At 41.2% G+C, this 16,959-nt stretch overlaps 2 protein-coding genes across 2 annotated transcripts in view; one reads left to right on the forward strand and one right to left on the reverse strand.

The window, feature by feature from the left end:
* The window catches only part of KPNA5 (karyopherin subunit alpha 5), a 21,479-nt gene extending 17,332 nt beyond the window's left edge, over window positions 1–4,147 (forward strand). The window contains exon 14 of the mRNA XM_083495960.1: window positions 621–4,147. Coding sequence (XP_083352086.1) covers window positions 621–808 — 188 coding nt within the window. The 3' untranslated portion in view covers window positions 809–4,147. The remainder of the gene's footprint in view (window positions 1–620) is intronic.
* An 819-nt stretch (window positions 4,148–4,966) lies between these two features.
* On the reverse strand, window positions 4,967–14,885 carry FAM162B (family with sequence similarity 162 member B). The gene is made up of 4 exons (XM_083495969.1): window positions 14,573–14,885; window positions 12,379–12,490; window positions 6,762–6,870; window positions 4,967–5,279 (listed from the first exon to the last, which is right to left on the reverse strand). Exons 1-4 carry the CDS (start codon window positions 14,736–14,738, stop codon window positions 5,181–5,183), a joined length of 486 nt encoding a protein of 161 aa, XP_083352095.1. The 5' UTR covers window positions 14,739–14,885; the 3' UTR covers window positions 4,967–5,180.
* Between the last annotated feature and the right edge of the window lie 2,074 nt (window positions 14,886–16,959).

The raw sequence follows: 16,959 nt of genomic DNA on the forward strand, positions 1-16,959 counted from the left end.
TCGAGGTGGAGAATACCCAGGCAGCTCTGTGGTTGGTAGGCAGGCTAGTTGCTTCTCACACTTGCCAGAGAGCAGCAGTGGTGTACAAAAATGTGGAAGCCCAGTTATAATGCACTGAGTGCACTAACATTTCAAACTGAGGATTTTGTTTAGTGGGTTATGCTCAGTGTTAGTCATACTCTAGAGTAAACCCATTGAGATTGAAGGCTTTGAGGGCTCCACTCTGAGTATGATTTCATTGGATATCACCCACTGGGTGTAACTGTACATTGTTTTCTCAATGTAAGCAACCACTGATCTGTGTATTTCTCACTTCTTGTCTACTAGGTAGATATTTGAGAGAAATACTATTTTGTATGCAAGGGGGCATGTGTCCTGCCTGCAGTCCGTAACAAGCACATTTCAAGTAGTCCGTCTAAATTAGTGAGGCTTTTTTGGAGTAACTCTATTGTAGATTGAAGCCTTAGGTTCAGTAAATATTACAGGTGCGTTTAGAACTTAGCTTTTCCTCTTTGCAGCCTCCTCACGCAATCCTCACGTATTATGGCCAGTTTATTTAGCTGTTTAAGAAAGTATGTACATCTTAAACCACATGTGCTCTCTCTCTCTCTCAAATTTAGGACTAGATAAAATTGAAATTCTTCAAAGTCATGAAAACCAGGAGATCTACCAAAAAGCTTTTGATCTTATTGAACATTACTTTGGTGTGGAAGAAGAGGATGCCAATATTGTACCACCAGTGGATGAAAATGAACAGCAGTTTTTGTTCCAGCAGCAGGAAGCTCCAATGGAGGGATTCCAGTTGTAACCATTCAGTTTAAAGCAAAATCAGTAGCTCATCATGGTAGCCTCCATTTGTGGGCCAAAGACAGGAAAGGTGGAAATGTTTTTCTGGAGACGGATGAAGAAGCAAACTCGTGCATTTATGTGTTTTTGTGTCAGACACAAGTATTGGTTTATTCTTTTTTATATGTGTATGTTTCCATTGTCTTACGTGCAGAAAAACCGACTAATCACAACTGAAAGTTTAGAATAAGGCTTGAATAGTGACCTCAGTAAGACATTGGAAACTGATGCTGAGTTTTCAAGCAGTTGTTAAAAAGGCAAAATTGTGCATAAACAGCTGTTGATATTTTAAATTTTGGCTGTAGGGTTCACGTGCCCATTCTACACTAAATCTACCTCTTTGCGTTGGAGCAAGAAAGATGTTTCAGAACTGACGTATATATGAGCTCCTAGTAAAAGCTAAGCTTAGAATGTGAACGTTATTTATTTAAATAGTGGGAAATATAGTTTTATGAGTGATACTTTGTGATAAACTGATGAAATATATTTATATTTAAAAGCATAACACTTACTGAGGTGCACTGCTGGTTACATGACATAACCTTACAATGTAGGGAAAAATGGTTTTTCTGCTATGTGAAAAGGGATGGTAGCTTTGTAATTTATATAGCCCTTACCTAGCCATGTCAGCAAAATTCCCTCTTCCTCTTATTTCTTCAGTGGTATTGCAAATACGTTTGCCAAGTGTTCACTTGGCTCCTTCAACAGCAGCTAGATGGGCAGTGGGATAATATTTGCCTCCATGCTGTGAAATGTATTACCTGCTGATTTTTGTGCATCAAGTTGCTGTTAATAGGCATGAGAGCAGGCTAGGCTGTTTTTGGTCAGTTGGCAACCTGATTACAAAATGGTTAAAAATTAGTTTGCCTTGCAATGACCTCTGTGTTCTTGCGAGGATGAGGGAAGGCTTCTCTGTATAGAAGACTCCACGTTGTAACTTAAATGCTACCAAAGTGTGAAACTGCAATATTCTCTTTTCTTGAAACAATGATTACATGCTTTATTTACACACAGTCCATGTGTTACATTGACCCGAATACACTAATGCATCTCATACGACTTTTGGGGGAAGGTTTTTTTTTAAAAAAAAACCCCAACAACAACAGACCGGTCAGAGTATTTCCGGTTTGCAGCAGTGCTATATTGGGAGAACATATTTTTCAGTTAATTGAAATAAAGATCGGTTTCACTGTAAATACGATAGTAGGTGTTTTGAGTATGCAAATTTCTCTGACAATTTATGCAAAGTGTTTAAATGATATGATGCCAGACAATTTAAAAAATGACCTGAATTCAGACCCAGAGGCCATTTTGTTTCTAGGTTTGAATCCACATGGACATTTATTTATTTATTTATTTGGTAGCACAATTAAAGGACTCCGGTTAATTTTGCTTACCACAAATGTATTGATCTGTGTGACATATATAAAACAACTTGTATATAATTGCAGTTGATTGCCTTTTTTCATAGTATTGTGTAATGTTAAACAAAAGCAAAAATAGATGCACTCCAAAATCTATGGGGGCTCTTTATATTGTACCTGCAAACAAATTCATATGTTAAAAGTTTAAATCTTGATCTTTCCGTCTTCTGTTCCAGTCCTATGAGCATGATCAATGCAAGGACCTGCCATAGCCAGGCTGGACAAAGCAGCTGTGTTGCTTAGGCATCTTGCATAGCTATTGAAAAATTATCCTTCAGTGGCAGATGCGTATTGTGAGGAATTTCCGCGTGAAGCAGCTCAGAGTACCGGTCAGCTGTTAGACACTTCCGTATCTCACATACATCTTGCTCCATCCCCTGGGAGACTTTTGCTCTCCATAGTTGTGAGAACTGCAAGTGCAAGTGCAGTAACAGATACTAGCCTTCTGTGATGCGCACAGGTCTCTGTAGCCAGGTTCACAAAGGCATTGTAGCAGCAATATCCACTTCTAAAGGGTTATGGAGTCAAAGTTTGCCAGTGGATGTGTTGTAATATTAATAGCTGTAGCTTATGTAAAGATAGTGAGGTACAACTAGGGGGAAAATGCAGAATGCTTGCTGGAAATCAAATGTATCGTCGGGAGATGAATTGTGCAGCTAGCTATGAATTCTGTTTGTAGCTTTGAACAGGTAACACTTGATATAAGGGTGAATTTGTCCCCTTTTTTAATAGGAAATGTTGGTCCTGAGTGTCTTATATCATTCATTCCAAATACAGGTTAATGAAAGTGGTCAGTAAAAAAGATAAATTTATCAGAATTGCTCTAGTATGTTAAAAAAACAAAAACAAATGTTCAGGGTTGACAGGGTATCCCATTGTTTTCCCACAAAAATTGCCAGTTGTGCCTGCTCTTAATTGGAGAATTCAGTAGATACTATCATCAAAACATTTACATCTGAGCCAAACTCAAGACTTTATACAAACCGTAGAAGAAATAGAAATATTATAGACAAATGAATTTAATGTGTAATTTGGAAATATGTCTCTTTGAGTCTAGTCTATAACATGAATTTGGAAACTTCCGAGAATCATTGCTGAAGCTGTACGGTTTTATATGGTTAATTTGGATCTTTTAAATACCAGTATTTGATTTAACTTCAAATTCACTCTTATGCATGAAACTGAAAAGTTTTGGTACTTAATAGAGGGATGTTGGAGGTGAAACCTTTTATCAGAACACGTGTGAGTGGCAACTGTAGTCTCCTGGATTTAGTAGTCAATCCAAAATGGTTTGGGGTTTTTGAATTTGTATAATTAAACCATTATGGTGTTTCCCTGGTGCAGGTTGTGTGATTCTCACATAAATGCCTCATTTTGTCATGACCTCAGTCTATGCAACCATGCCAAGTATTTATTTCAGATACAAAACCATATCTGAGTTTTGTTTTGTGTTTGGGTCCCTGCACTTTTATCATTGAATAATTTATTCATTTTGCTATTACATTTATAGTATTGCCTTTTTAAAAGGGTGGTAACGAAATAATGGGCGTTCATTCAATGATTGGTTTACATTTATAAAATGATTATTAGTTGGATTGCTTGAACCTTATTAACTTATTAACCTGCAAATATATTTGAAAAAATACCGATTATGAAACTGCTACAAAGATTCACATCTCCAATAAGAGTTGTTCTTAGTCATTATTGTTACTGTGTTTTTGAAAATTCATTTGTAATATGATCAATACTGCATCTTTAAAGACACACTAGAGGCTCTAACTGAACAAACTTACAAATAAGAACAGTATGCAATATTAGGGAATGTTACTACTATAAATGCTACAAGACAAAACTAATAAAGGTATTTTGCAAAGGCAGTGTGTGTCTTCTGAATTTAGAACTTGCAGTATTTCTTCATAAGTTATAATAACTTTTCAGACCAGAAGCATGTACTGCACTGTTAGAAATCTCTACTGGAAGGCTTACAACCAAACCCAATGCATGGTTATTCAGAAGTAAGTTTATCTATATTTCCTGCCCTCGGTCATATGTAGGTATGTAGAGCCATTACAATTTTAATTTACTAAGTTTTTAACTATACCACTTGGGATTGGGAAAATCAGATGGGACAGGAGAAAATCTTGTAAAATTCATTTGGACCAAATCCTATAAAGTCCTTATTCTTCAACTGCCACCTTGATTCAAAATGGCAGGTGGTGTCAAACATGAATGAAGAGTGCCACCCCCACCCTGGCAGCCCTCATGCTAAGTTTGGCAATGATATCTCAAGAGGCATCAAGATGTACAGTGGTACCTCGGGTTAAGAACTTAATTCATTCTGGAGGTCTGTTCTTAACCTGAAACTGTTCTTAACCTGAGGTACCACTTTAGCTAATGGGGCCTCCCGCTGCCACTGCACAATTTATGTTCTCATCCTGAAGCAAAGTTCTTAACCTGAGGTACTATTTCTGGGTTAACGGAGTCTGTAACCTGAAGCAGCTGTAACCCAAGGTACCACTGTATAGGGAACAAACAGACAAAGACAACAATATCAGGACAAATTTTGTTGAGTAACGAATTTTAGTCAGAAAAGCCACTGCTACGGTTGATGGAATTCCGTGTTTTCAGTTTTAACCACAAAGACATTAAAAGTTCAAATAGAAGCAAAATAGCAGATGAAGCCTTTCAGAGCCAACTTTCGACTGAGCTTGATTTATTTATTCACTTGTGGCAGAAAAAAATAATTATCTCTCTCCCAGTATTTGTTACACAAGTAGAAATGAAAGTTGTTAGTAGTAAGTTATGTTCAGCTTCAGCTTTTCCCCTGGAGGGTATATCTTTTGCTAACTTGCCAATTTTGTGTGTTTTCTTCATTCCCAGCACAGCTCCAATTTCAAGAGCAGATGGCTCTTATTTTGCCTTTTCCTCTGCTCTTGTTGCAGCCTCTTCACGCCACTTGGCTTTCTTTGCTAAGTTCCAGCTTGTGAGGGATTCATGGCGTTCAACAGCCTGCAAAAGTAGAGCATCCGCTTCATAGTGGCACAGTGAAAGGAACAGCTGAAAGATAGACATTATTCCACATAGGGTGTCCCATGGCATTGCAAGCGTAGCATCCTCAGAAATTTGACCTGTAAGAGTGCAGAGTGTTGGACAAGGGAGATCTGGGTTCAAACCAGTAGGAAGCTCCCTTTGAGCAATCACTCTCTACCCAATCCCTTGTAGGAGTGGAGTTTGCATACTACTCTAAGCTCCTTGGAAGAAGAATTGGGTATAAACATAATACATGAAAACCAAGCGGTGGCCCCAATAACCTAGAGCAACCCTGTGCCTTCAAGATGATGTTCCAATACCCATCAGTCACACAGTACGGCCAACAGTGAAGGGGTATGAGAGCTGGAGTACAGCAACATCTGAAAGCAGCAGGGGTGCCTTGTGGCCATTGGGACTAGTAGGGTGGAAGGCTGGGAGCCCAACAGTAGGTGGTGCCAGAGCAAGAGAGAGGCAGAGCTAACAAATCTAGTTTTGCCTCCATCTCATCTGAATTCTACAAGGGGCAACACTGAGACACAAGTAAGTAAGGTGGCAGGCAGGTGGGAACTGGAAAAGAGCAGACCAAGGTTGATGGGCCAGTGCCCCTTTTGCCCAAATGGACCAGTCTCCACTGTCCTCACTCCTGACGTGACGGCAGATGAATCCTTTGCCCAGCAGTTTATCTCATTTGAGCACTACTGTTGACTGCCCAGCCTAAGTAGCGTTGACATACCTCGTGCCAAAACATAATGCAATGGCTTGGAAAGAAACTGCTGCAGCAGTTGGCCTTTGTTCCGAACAAACGTGCAGGAGTAATAAGTCTGATGGTCACACTGTGGCCCAGATAGTAAACAGAATCAGACTAGATATTTCACAGAATCAAAGCATTGTGGAGTTGGAAAGGTCATCTTGTCTAACCCCCTGCAATGGAGGAATCACAGCTAAATAATTCCTGACAGATGGCCATCCAGCCTCTGTTTTAAAACACCCAGTGAAGGGAGAGGCCACCACCTAACATTTAGTTGGAATCTCTCTTCTTGTAATTTGAATCCACTGACATGGGACCCACTCTCTGGAGCTTGCTCCATCTTCCATGTATCAGCCCTTCAGATATTTGAAGATGGCTATCACATCACAGTCGTCTCCAGGCCTCACCCGTTCCTCATACGGCTTGGTTTCCAGACCCTTGATCATCTTGGTCATTCTCCTCCTCACACATTCCAGCTCGTCAATATTAAATTTTGGTGCCCAGAACTGGACACAGTATTTCAGATGTGGTCTGACCAAGGCAGAAGAGAGTGGTGCTATTACTTCTCTTGATCTTTATTTCTAGTTTATTTAAAGGTGTTTTTTGTTTAGTGTGAAGCCGTTGTAACATTAGGCAGAAATCAATTTAACAATTGCGATTTTTAAAAGAAAATTGTATCAAAATCCAGAAGTTTCCCATGGAACAATACATACCCTTTTAGCAGAGGCAATCACAGCAAAGCAAGCCATGATTGTCAGGGCAATCATAATGTAACAGGCCTTTACTCGGGCTTTGTTCCTTGCAGCATCCAGCATCTCGGGCCTGCAAAAGAAATTGGGTTGGAACCAATTGGAGCAGTGTTCTTCAACAACCTTGGGCCACCCAAATTTGGCAAGCAATTATGGGAATTGTCTTCCAGCTTCTGGGGACAAGCACCCAAGGCTAAGGAATACTAAATTAATGTGTGAAGTACTGAAATGTTTTTAATTGCTTTGTTTATACTCACAAAAGATACATAAGGACTAAATTTTGGGGGTATTTTTTTTAAGTAATTTGTAATTAAAGCCATATTTGGTTATGTGGGTGAGAGCAAAAATTGGGGGGGGGGGGGCAGGGAAAATGCTGGAAATTGCCTTCCTCATTCCACCTGTTGGATATAATCTGCTGAGCTGTGAGCCCTAACCATTTCTACCTGAAAGTAAATCCTATTGAATTCAATGGGGCTTACTCTCAAGTAAGTTTGGTTAGGATTGCTGCCTTGCTTAGGAGTGAAGACCACTGACTTCTGTGCTTTCACTGAATTTCTCCTGTGAATAATTATTATCAGTAGTAGTATTTATGTATTTTTGTCACATTATACAAAGAAGTCTCAAAGTGACATAATTAATTGAAATCAATGTGGATGTGGTTTTATGTATGCTGAATTCCCAATAAAGTTTTTGGAACGGAGTATCCCTTAGGGATGGACAGATCTGTCCATTTCAGATTCTCATTTTTCCAATCTTAAGTTCAGTTGTCCACATTTCCATATTAGTGTGCTTTTTTAAAAAGTTCTTGTGAAAATTTATCAGCATCTTGGAGAGAATTTCTCTTGGCATACAGATTTTTAAAATGCAATTTTACCTAACTGACATTTTTACAGATCAGTCCTCCCAAATATATTGCATTTTTGTAGGTGGTTGTCAGTAATGTATGCATTTATATGCATATTTAATCCTAGGTTATGCCTTTTGGTACACATTACTGTACTTGGCTGGAGAACTGGGTTGCAAAATTATGACAAATGCAAATTTTTGAATCATGTTTGTATGTATTTTGGTACGCATATTGCTTTGAAAAACGCCAATTAGGTAGGTTTGGCTTTAAATACAAACCAAATCCAATTTTTCCCAATTCCTGTGTGAATGCATCACAAACAAAATGTGTTTGTTATTATAATACCTCACACACACACAAAAAACCACTTGCAAAAGCAGCCTTGAATATTGGGAAAGAAGCTTCAGAGCTCCTCTCTTCTCAGTGTGGGGAGACAAGACTGTAGATAAACCTGCGGGCAGATGGATTTCATAGTATTAAGGACTAAATGCATTTAGAATTGAACAAATCAAAAACAGGCCAGCCCATTAAACCCATTAATCTCTAAGTCACTTGCCGCGAGAGGAGCAAAGCACGAACTTGTTGGGTTAAATCAACTAATTGTTATTTCATGGCCCACTAATTGGAACTGTTTTGAAGCGGCAGATCAGTGCCTTAAACCAGAGGCATAAAAAAAGCAAGAGAGACAGACATTATTACGATTCCCTGTAATCTTTCCCTAAATGCAGGATCTAACAGTTTCAGGGCCCCCCCCCAATTGTTTGGGAGGAGGGGCTCAAAGTGGGCCAATATTAAATTAAAAATTAAATTCAAACGGGATCCCAACTAGTGAAACAGCTTATGAATATTATAGAATGGTAGGAGCTGTGGAAGTGGAGGGCTGTAGCCAATGTTTGCCCTATTCAGAGTAAACCCCTAATTTGCATCTCACTGCCCTGATGTGCCTGGAAAAAAGGGACACTTATAGAGTCTGTAAATAAATTAAGACTGCCATACGTCCTGATTTCCCCAGATATTACTGGGATTTCAAAGGCAGAATTGACACCTGGTGCCTTGTCCTGCATGTTGTTGTTGTTGTTTAGTCCTTTAGTCGTGTCCGACTCAATGGAAGTATTGTGCAAAGCTGCCTCATAGATGTACTGGGGCACAGATCACAATCTCTCTCCCACAACCAGTTGTTGTTTAGTCGTTTAGTCGTGTCCGACTCTTCGTGACCCCATGGACCAGAGCACGCCAGGCACTCCTGTCTTCCACTGCCTCCCGCAGTTTGGTCAAACTCATGCTGGTAGCTTTGAGAACACTGTCCAACCATCTCGTCCTCTGTCGTCCCCTTCTCCTTGTGCCCTCCATATTTCCCAACATCAGGGCCTTTTCCAGGGAGGCTTCTCATGAGGTGGCCAAAGTATTGGAGCCACAGCTTCAGGATCTGTCTTTCCAGTGAGCACTCAGAGCAGATTTCCTTAAGAATGGATTGGTTTGATCTTCTTGCAGTCCATGGGACTCTCAAGAGTCTCCTCCAGCACCATAATTCAAAAGCATCAATTCTTCGGCGATCAGCCTTCTTTATGGTCCAGCTCTCACTTCCATACATCACTAGTCCTGTGTGTTAGGCAAGTCAATTGAAAAATCCTGGGGTTTGTTTGTTTTTTGTAAAAAACAAATAAAAAACACTGGGTTTTGTCTAAAAATCTTAACAATTTTGGGGTCTTCCTAAAAATGGCAACCCTAAAATAAATGGTGTAATTTTGAGTAATACTGTTGGTACATAAGACCCATTTGTCATTGCAAAAGTATTTGCCTGCTTTCATTTTAAAAACAGCCATGGGAAGCTGCACGCTACAACCATCCTTTGCTATTAAAGGTCAAAAAGTTACAGCTGATGATCTCTTCATGCAAACAGGAACACAAACAGATAAAAAGCACGGCGCTTTTCTGTGGTGACAGGGATGAACAGCCAGCAGAAAATGTTACATTTAGCTTATCAAATGCTTGTATTTCCACAGGATAGAAACAATGATTTTTTTCAAGGAAATGAATGTGGGAGTAGATGAGTGCACACGAAAAAATGCCCTAGAAATGTGATTTCATCCTCAGTCTTCTCGGCCACATGTAGCACAGGGAAATGCAAGCCTTTAAGTTGGTTGCCTGGCATTGGCCATTGCTATTATGATTCTGCAAGCAGGCCACAACTTTTGCTGCTGTGGCTGTGGCTGCTCTGAAGCGATGGTAACAGAGAAAGCTTGTAGTCTTAAATTCTATCTGAGAAGGGGCTGAAGGGCCATGTATTCCCATCCTGCCACACACCAGGCCAATCCTTGATCCGCTGAGTGAAGTCTGAAAGGGGACTGTAAATGCATTCAGCTGAAGGCACTTGTAGTCCTCCCCAGAAATCAAGAACACATGGATAAAATTTAAGAAGGGCTGAGTCAGCACTTAGGTAGTACCTTGCTTTGCATAACCTTGGAGTTGCAGGAATATGGGAAAGTCCTGCAACTGCTCATGAAATTGTGTACAGACACCATGATGGTTATTGCATGAAATATCTCATCGTTCTGTGGCTCAGTGTGGGATGGCTGAACGAGTTTCTCTCCATTTTTAACTTCTCAAATCTTCAGTTCTTCACATTTCTACATTGGTTTACTTTTCAAATTAAAAAAAAAGTTCTCTTGAAAATCCATCTGCATTTTACTGCAAATTTCTCCTAATAAACACACTTCTAATACAATTTTGTGCGCAGTTTTCAAAGCAATAGAAGACATTTTTTGTATGTCATTTTGGCTAATATATAATATGCATTTTTATGCACACTTTCCTCACATATGTGCATTTTGGTACACATTGCTTAGCTGGAGACCTGCATTGCAGAATTGGGAGAAATTTGGATATGAAAGATGGCTTGTTTTGGTCCACAAGTTGTTTGGGAAGTGAGAATTAAGTAGATTCTCTTTTAAATGCAACAAGAATCAAATTTCACCCCTATCCCTGTGCTCAAGGTTAACCTAGACGCTATGATAAGCATATGGCTGGCACTAAAAATGGCCCCCATGCATCCAATACCCACTCCATGACATCCAGTAGAACTTACATTGTGTCATAATGGCGCAGGGAAACACATAAATTTGTAACACCATGCAAGAAGCACAGAGCCTAGAGAGGAAAGTGAGACATGCAATAGCCATTTGGGGTGACAGCAGTCCATTGCAATGTCTAGTCTGGCCCTTAGTTGCACGCCAGGCATGTAAACCATGTAGAAATCAGGCTGAAAAAAATCAAGCTGACTGTGTAGTTCAGCTGTGCATTGGTGCATGTCTGGTGCTAAACTGCCCCATACCTATATCTCACTCACATATATTGCTTAAGCCTGCTGATATGCAAAGCCATTATTTTGTGTGTGTGTGTATGTCACAGTCAACGTGCATGGTGCTTGACAAGAGTACAAACCATGAGTTAGTAAGCCTAAGCATTCACTTAAGTGTGTGTTTGTGATCAAAGTTGTCATTTTTACAGAGGGCAATGCTCTGACACACATTCCTCCTCATTTCCTTTCCGACCTTTAAGTGGAATATGAACCTTGCAGTCCAATGTGGAGATGACAAGAACACATTGTTCACGCAGTTTATAAACAAATACGGACACCATCCGCCTTTGATCACAGTTTGCGTTTCAGATTCCCCCCATGCCCCTAAGCAAAATAAAAATGTCATCTTGTACGTGCGATAAGCTAAGCTTCAAAATCCTTAAGGCCATATCCTGGTTTTCTTCAACTAAAATTTAAATTTTCCTAGTGGAAAATATCGGCAGCTTTAAGCCTATTTGTAGATCACTAGCAGCTCACATCCCATCGCTCCAACCGGCATGGCCAATAGTCAGGGATTAAGGGAGTAAGAGGCGGATAGAGTGGTGCAGTGGAACTAGGCACTCAGCTGCCGAGGAGGGCACCTTCTCAAAGCCAGGTAAACACTTGCCCAGCCTCAGGAAGGAGGCTTGAGGGCTCTGACAGAGTCCTAGAGTCCTCCTGTCTCCTTCCCAAAGCAAGAGAAGCATTGGGAAGGAGGTGGGAGTGCTATAGAACCCTTTCAGAGCCCTTACGCCTCCTTCCCCAAACCCCAGCACAATGAGGACTGGAGAGAAGGCATCAAATGTTGGCCTTGCACAGGGAGGCAAATTACTAAGGTCCACCCTGATGGTAGTTGCTCTGTGGAGCACTAGTTTAGCAAATCATGAGATAGTAAAGTGTCACATTCCCATTGCCTGACTTTTGCAGTAAGAACATAGGCTGGAAAGCTGGATTGACCATAGTTTCTTATCGCACATAAATAAAGCAAAATATAAATACATGAGTGCATATCTGGGAAAGTTTAGTGCAACTCATTGATGGAAGCCAGCAATTAATTTTGATCTACATGGTGTATGTTTTGATTGCAAGGTTCATCTTACAGAACAAGGAAAACAGGAGTAGGGAACCTGTGACCTTCCAGATGTTGTTGGACTCCCACTGCCATCAGTCCCAGCAGCATGGCCAATGGTCAGGGATAATGGAAGTTGTAGTCCAACAACATCTGGATAAAACCATGTTGACTATTCTTGAGCTAGATGGGTAGCTTTATTTTCTCAAAAGTCTTCCATTCTCCCCTGTCCTCCCTTCCACTAAAGGATTGTGACTACTTCTAAAATATGGCAGTAGTTTTTCCTCAGCGTAGTGTTTCTAGTGGTTGAATAAAATGAAGTACATACGGGATCCTTGGAGGAATTTCATCTTCCTTTCTGAAGCGTCCAGTCCACAGGAGGATTTTCTTGTCAAATGTTGAGGGTTTGTGTCCGCCAGGCACTTTGTACACCTTCTCGGCTTCAAGATCCAGTAGACAGAACATCATGTCAAATCACAGCCATGGAAAGGGTAAGGAAATAAATGTCTATGCTCAGACAGACAGACAGACAGATTTCTGCCACTTCCAAACAACCTCTGTGTGGAGCATTCATCCTGACTTCTTTGCAGGGTCCTTTCCTCATCACTTTCCTTATTGCAACAAGTCTGATTTATTTTGGGCCAAATCAAGCCTCACTTTCTACTTGATGCTTTTAATTGGAAAAGTCAGGAAGGAGCTGAGCTCCTGTATCCATAGCTTGAGCTCTGTTTCTGTATTATGGTCTCCCTTCCTCCCTGTTCTGAGTGTCCCCAAGGCTTTGAAATCTATTCCTAGAGCAGGCATGTCCAAAGTCCATTTCGGGGGCCTAATGCGGCCCCCTGTGGCAGTTCATTTTCTGGGGTAAAATCCTAAAAAAACCTCAACAACTTCAATCCTTAAAAAAGGTCAATAACTTTGGTTGGCCCCTTGGTTAGCTCCCATGGCCCTTCACTTCATCAAGTCTGGCCCTCTTTGAAAAAAGTTTGGGCACAAGTGTCCTAGAGGAATATCATCCTTTTCCCCTTGCTGTTTGTCTTCATTACAAGTAAGGGTAATCATTTTTTAAAAATGGTATTGGGCCCTCTGAGCTTGAAACCAGCACAAGACATTTTGCTGCCTAGGACAAAGGATAAAATGACACCTTTCCTCCATTCAATTACAAAAGCCAGCTGGCAGCTGAATCATACTTCAGCACTGTAAATGGGGCAGTGCCCTCCACTGTATCTGAAACCAGCAGGTTAGCATAGGGCAAGCTGCTCTGGCCTATAACATCTCCCCCACTGCTTGCTATCCCTTTTGTGCCTAAGGCACCTGCTTCACTCTGCCTAATGGTAGGGTCAGCCATGTTGAACAAATGCCCTTCCCAGCTTGCTCTGCCAGATCATTCCCCTCCCCCTGCTGCTGGTTTCTTTGTTGTTGCTACTGCTTCCTGTTCAATCATTTTGGAGTAGCCCAGATTAGTTATTTCATTATGCATTTGGTGTAAAACACACACACACAGTTAGATGCTTTGGATCAAAAACAAGATCCAAATATTCTCTTGCATATATGTGAATAAGGCATGAATGTAAAATTCAATCCACTCTAGATTCTATTTTTCTGTATTGTTATTGGTCTTTGCAGGTTGGTTTTAGAAATGTTGAGAGTGTGTGTGTGTGTGTGTGTGTGTGTGTGTGTGTGTGTTGTAAGTCACCTTGAATCGTTTTTGGGAAAAGGCAGGATATATATATATTTGAAATTTTAAAAACCCCAGATATACTCTGTATGCTTATAGTGGGTTGCTGCTTATGCCAGGTCAAAACATTCAACCCAAAAAAAGTTTTAAACCATCATTGCAACTGAGCTGGGCACAGTAACTGAAGCAAAGCTTTTCAAGTCAATAAATACAAAGAACTCTAATTCGGATGTAATAAATACAGTGGTACCTTGGGTTAAGAACTTAATTCTGACGGTCCATTCTTAACCTGAAACTGTTCTTAACCTGAGGTACCACTTTAGCTAATGGGGCCTCCTGCTGCCACCACGCCGCCACCACACAATTTCTGTTCTCATCCTAAAGCAAAGTTCTTAACCCGAGGTACTATTTCTGGGTTAGCGGAGTCTATAACCTGAAGCGTCTGTAACCTGAAGCGTCTGTAACCCGAGGTACCACTGTATTAAAATCAACCATAACTCTCTCTCTCTCTCTCTCTCTCTCTGTGTGTGTGTGTGTGTGAGAGAGAGAGAGAGAGAGAGAGAGAGAGAATCTGCAACTGCACACAGAGAATTCCCACAGGGATCAATAGAATCCTGTCCCTTTTTCTTCCAGTGCACTTTTAGGCAGCACATCAGGGCCAGCCCTGCCATTAGACAAGATGAGGGAGCCACCTTGAGCAGCAGATATGGAGAGTGTTGCTGGCAGATCTCCCTCTCCTCAGGGCCGCCATTAAGGTCAGAGCCTAAAATCGTCTAACTGCACCACTGATGGGATCTCAAAATCAAACTACAGGGTGGTGTGTTAACAGTCCTTGCCAGCTACTCACTTGAACCCGTTGCCCCCGAGCTTCTGTTCTGATCTGTGCAGGACAATGCCGTGGAACCCAGGAGCCCTGGTCCTAGAGGCCGGCGCACAGGAGCACTGAGTTGCCCCGCTTCCGCCAGGAGCCGCCCAAACTGGACGCGGATGCGGGTCCCGCTTGCAGCCAGCATGGCGAGGGCAGCCCGTTTAAGTGAAGAAGGAAATCAAGCAAACCCTTTGCTTCCCACGAGTAGTGTCCAAGCTGCAAAAACAACAACCCAGAAATGACATCCAGCTCCTCAGCATCTGCCTTTATCATCTCTGGAACCGCCTCTCCATGCCTGGGAACAGCAGAAGCGTTTTCCAGTCTCCTTGATCATTTGCCAACCTTTCCTCCCCTCCTCCTCCTCTTTTCCTGTGTTTCTCCATGTTCCAAATGAAAATTAAAAAGGGATCCCTTTCCAGGTTTCCCTAACCTTCGCTAGAAAGCAAGGTTGAAGCTGCATTTTATTGTCTTTGTTGCATTTATATTAGTGGGGTTGTTTTGTATTTTAATACAGTATTTGGGGGGGACATAGGAAACTGTTTGCTACAGAGACCATTAATTGTTCTAGCTCATTACTGTCTATTCTGACTGTCAGTTTCTTTCCAGGGATTCAGACAATGAATTCTCTAAGCCCTACCTGTAGATGCCAGGAATTAAGCCTGAGACCTTCTGCTGGGGATGGGAGAAAGTTTTGATTTAGCTTGCATTTAAAGGCAAACTTACTGAATTTGCACCTTCCAAAACACTACATGAACCAAAACAGCAGCCATCCTTCGAAATTTGCACTTCTCTGAATTTTGCAGTCCAGTTCTCCAGGTGAGTAATATGTGCAAAATACATATATTAAAGTAAATGATGCATAAGAATGCACATTTTTTAAAAAAAATAAAAAATAAAATGCAGAAATGTGTTCAAACTAGAGGAAATTGCTTTGCAAAATATGTCTATTATGTATAAAAAAATATATGTAAATGTGCATATTTGAAGAAATTAGAACTAATACCCTGATGAATTCCATGAGGACTTTTCTAAAAAATTGCAAGAAGTGTGGGGAACTGAACTTTAGATTGGAAAAAATGTGAAACTGGGAGATTCTGGCGTTGATAAATTTGCCTGTCCCTAGTTTAAGGCGATATGTTTTCATTCACATCCCAAATAATCAAAACCCTACCATTTATTAATTTCTTGGGTTCAAGGAGGTCCCCCACAAACACGATAACGATATGTGTCTGCATGCAGGGATGGCTCAAGTCATTTTTGTTTCCTAGGGTGAAATACGAGGTGATGTTTCCACACTCCATGTACAAAAGCCTGTCAGACTGGCAACTGACTTTTACTGCAACACTGGGGGTGTGGAGTGGGAGGGACAGGCACAGTTTTAGGGAATGCCCAGCCACAGTGATGCTCTCTCTCACATGACTTTGATAAGCAGCAGCACAGAAAGAGACCGCACAGGTTCGGTCTCTTTAGAAAAGAAAACGAGGCTCCCCTTCAGGAGAAGCAACCATCTTGAGAGTGTGAAGACAATGCATGGGTTGACTTACTCAGTTTCCACAGTGCATACCAGAAGGACGTCAGAGCTAATCATTGATAGAGGTGATATAAGGATATCCTACTTCCAAGCTAAAAGTGAATAATATCTTTTGGAGTGCTTATGGGGAAGTCTTGTGGTAGAAGACTGACATTATATTGTACCAGGTATGGACTTAATCAGACACCTGGTGTCTGGAACAAGTGTGCCAGCAGTGGAATAGGGGGAAAGGACTGTTGCCGAGTGCGGCAACATTGCTTCAAGTTGCAGTTCGCACCCAAATAGCTGTATCTACAAACTCTGGCCACGAGGGGGCAGTATTTAACACATCTTGTGATTTTGTGGAGCTGTTCTTAAATATTGTTGTTTTATTACTCATCTCCAGAGTACTGAGGTCCCTGGGAAGGTTACGACAAATTCAAATACAGTTTAGAACAGGTTAAAAGCTTACAATGAAAAAACACAATCACAAAAATAGGGTGGGTCCTTAAAATACACACCTTGGGTGTCAAAGGACAGAGTAAAGAAGTGTGTCTTCGGCATTTGCTGAAACCTGTATAATGGAAGTGCTAAGTACACCTCTGTGGGAAGGGAGTTCCACAACCTAGGGGCTGCCACAGAGAATCATAATAATAATTCAGTTGTTAACCTAACATGCTGATTCTCAAACCGTGTTCTGTGGGGAACTGTGACCTCTTCAAAAACCTTATCAGGGCAGATCAGTGAGATCAATAATTGGAAGCAAACTTCCCTGAAAGAAAGCTTGCCGACCATTACAAATCTTCCGCTGCAATGCACAACCCACAGACGAGTCTTGCTAATGTTCGTTCACAGT

This window comes from Podarcis liolepis, assembly GCF_965112155.1.
Source record: "Podarcis liolepis genome assembly, chromosome: 3".
NCBI classification, from domain to species: domain Eukaryota; kingdom Metazoa; phylum Chordata; class Lepidosauria; order Squamata; family Lacertidae; genus Podarcis; species Podarcis liolepis.

Coding starts and splice junctions, on each gene's coding strand:
- FAM162B (XM_083495969.1), bottom strand. CDS start 14,738: ATGCTGGCTGCAAGCGGGACCCGCATCCGCGTCCAGTTTGGGCGGCTC. Junction 12,491..14,572: donor CTCGGGGGCAACGGGTTCAA/GTGAGTAGCTGG, acceptor TGGATCTTGAAG/CCGAGAAGGTGTACAAAGTG. Junction 5,280..6,761: donor TGATTGCCTCTGCTAAAAGG/GTATGTATTGTT, acceptor CTACTTTTGCAG/GCTGTTGAACGCCATGAATC.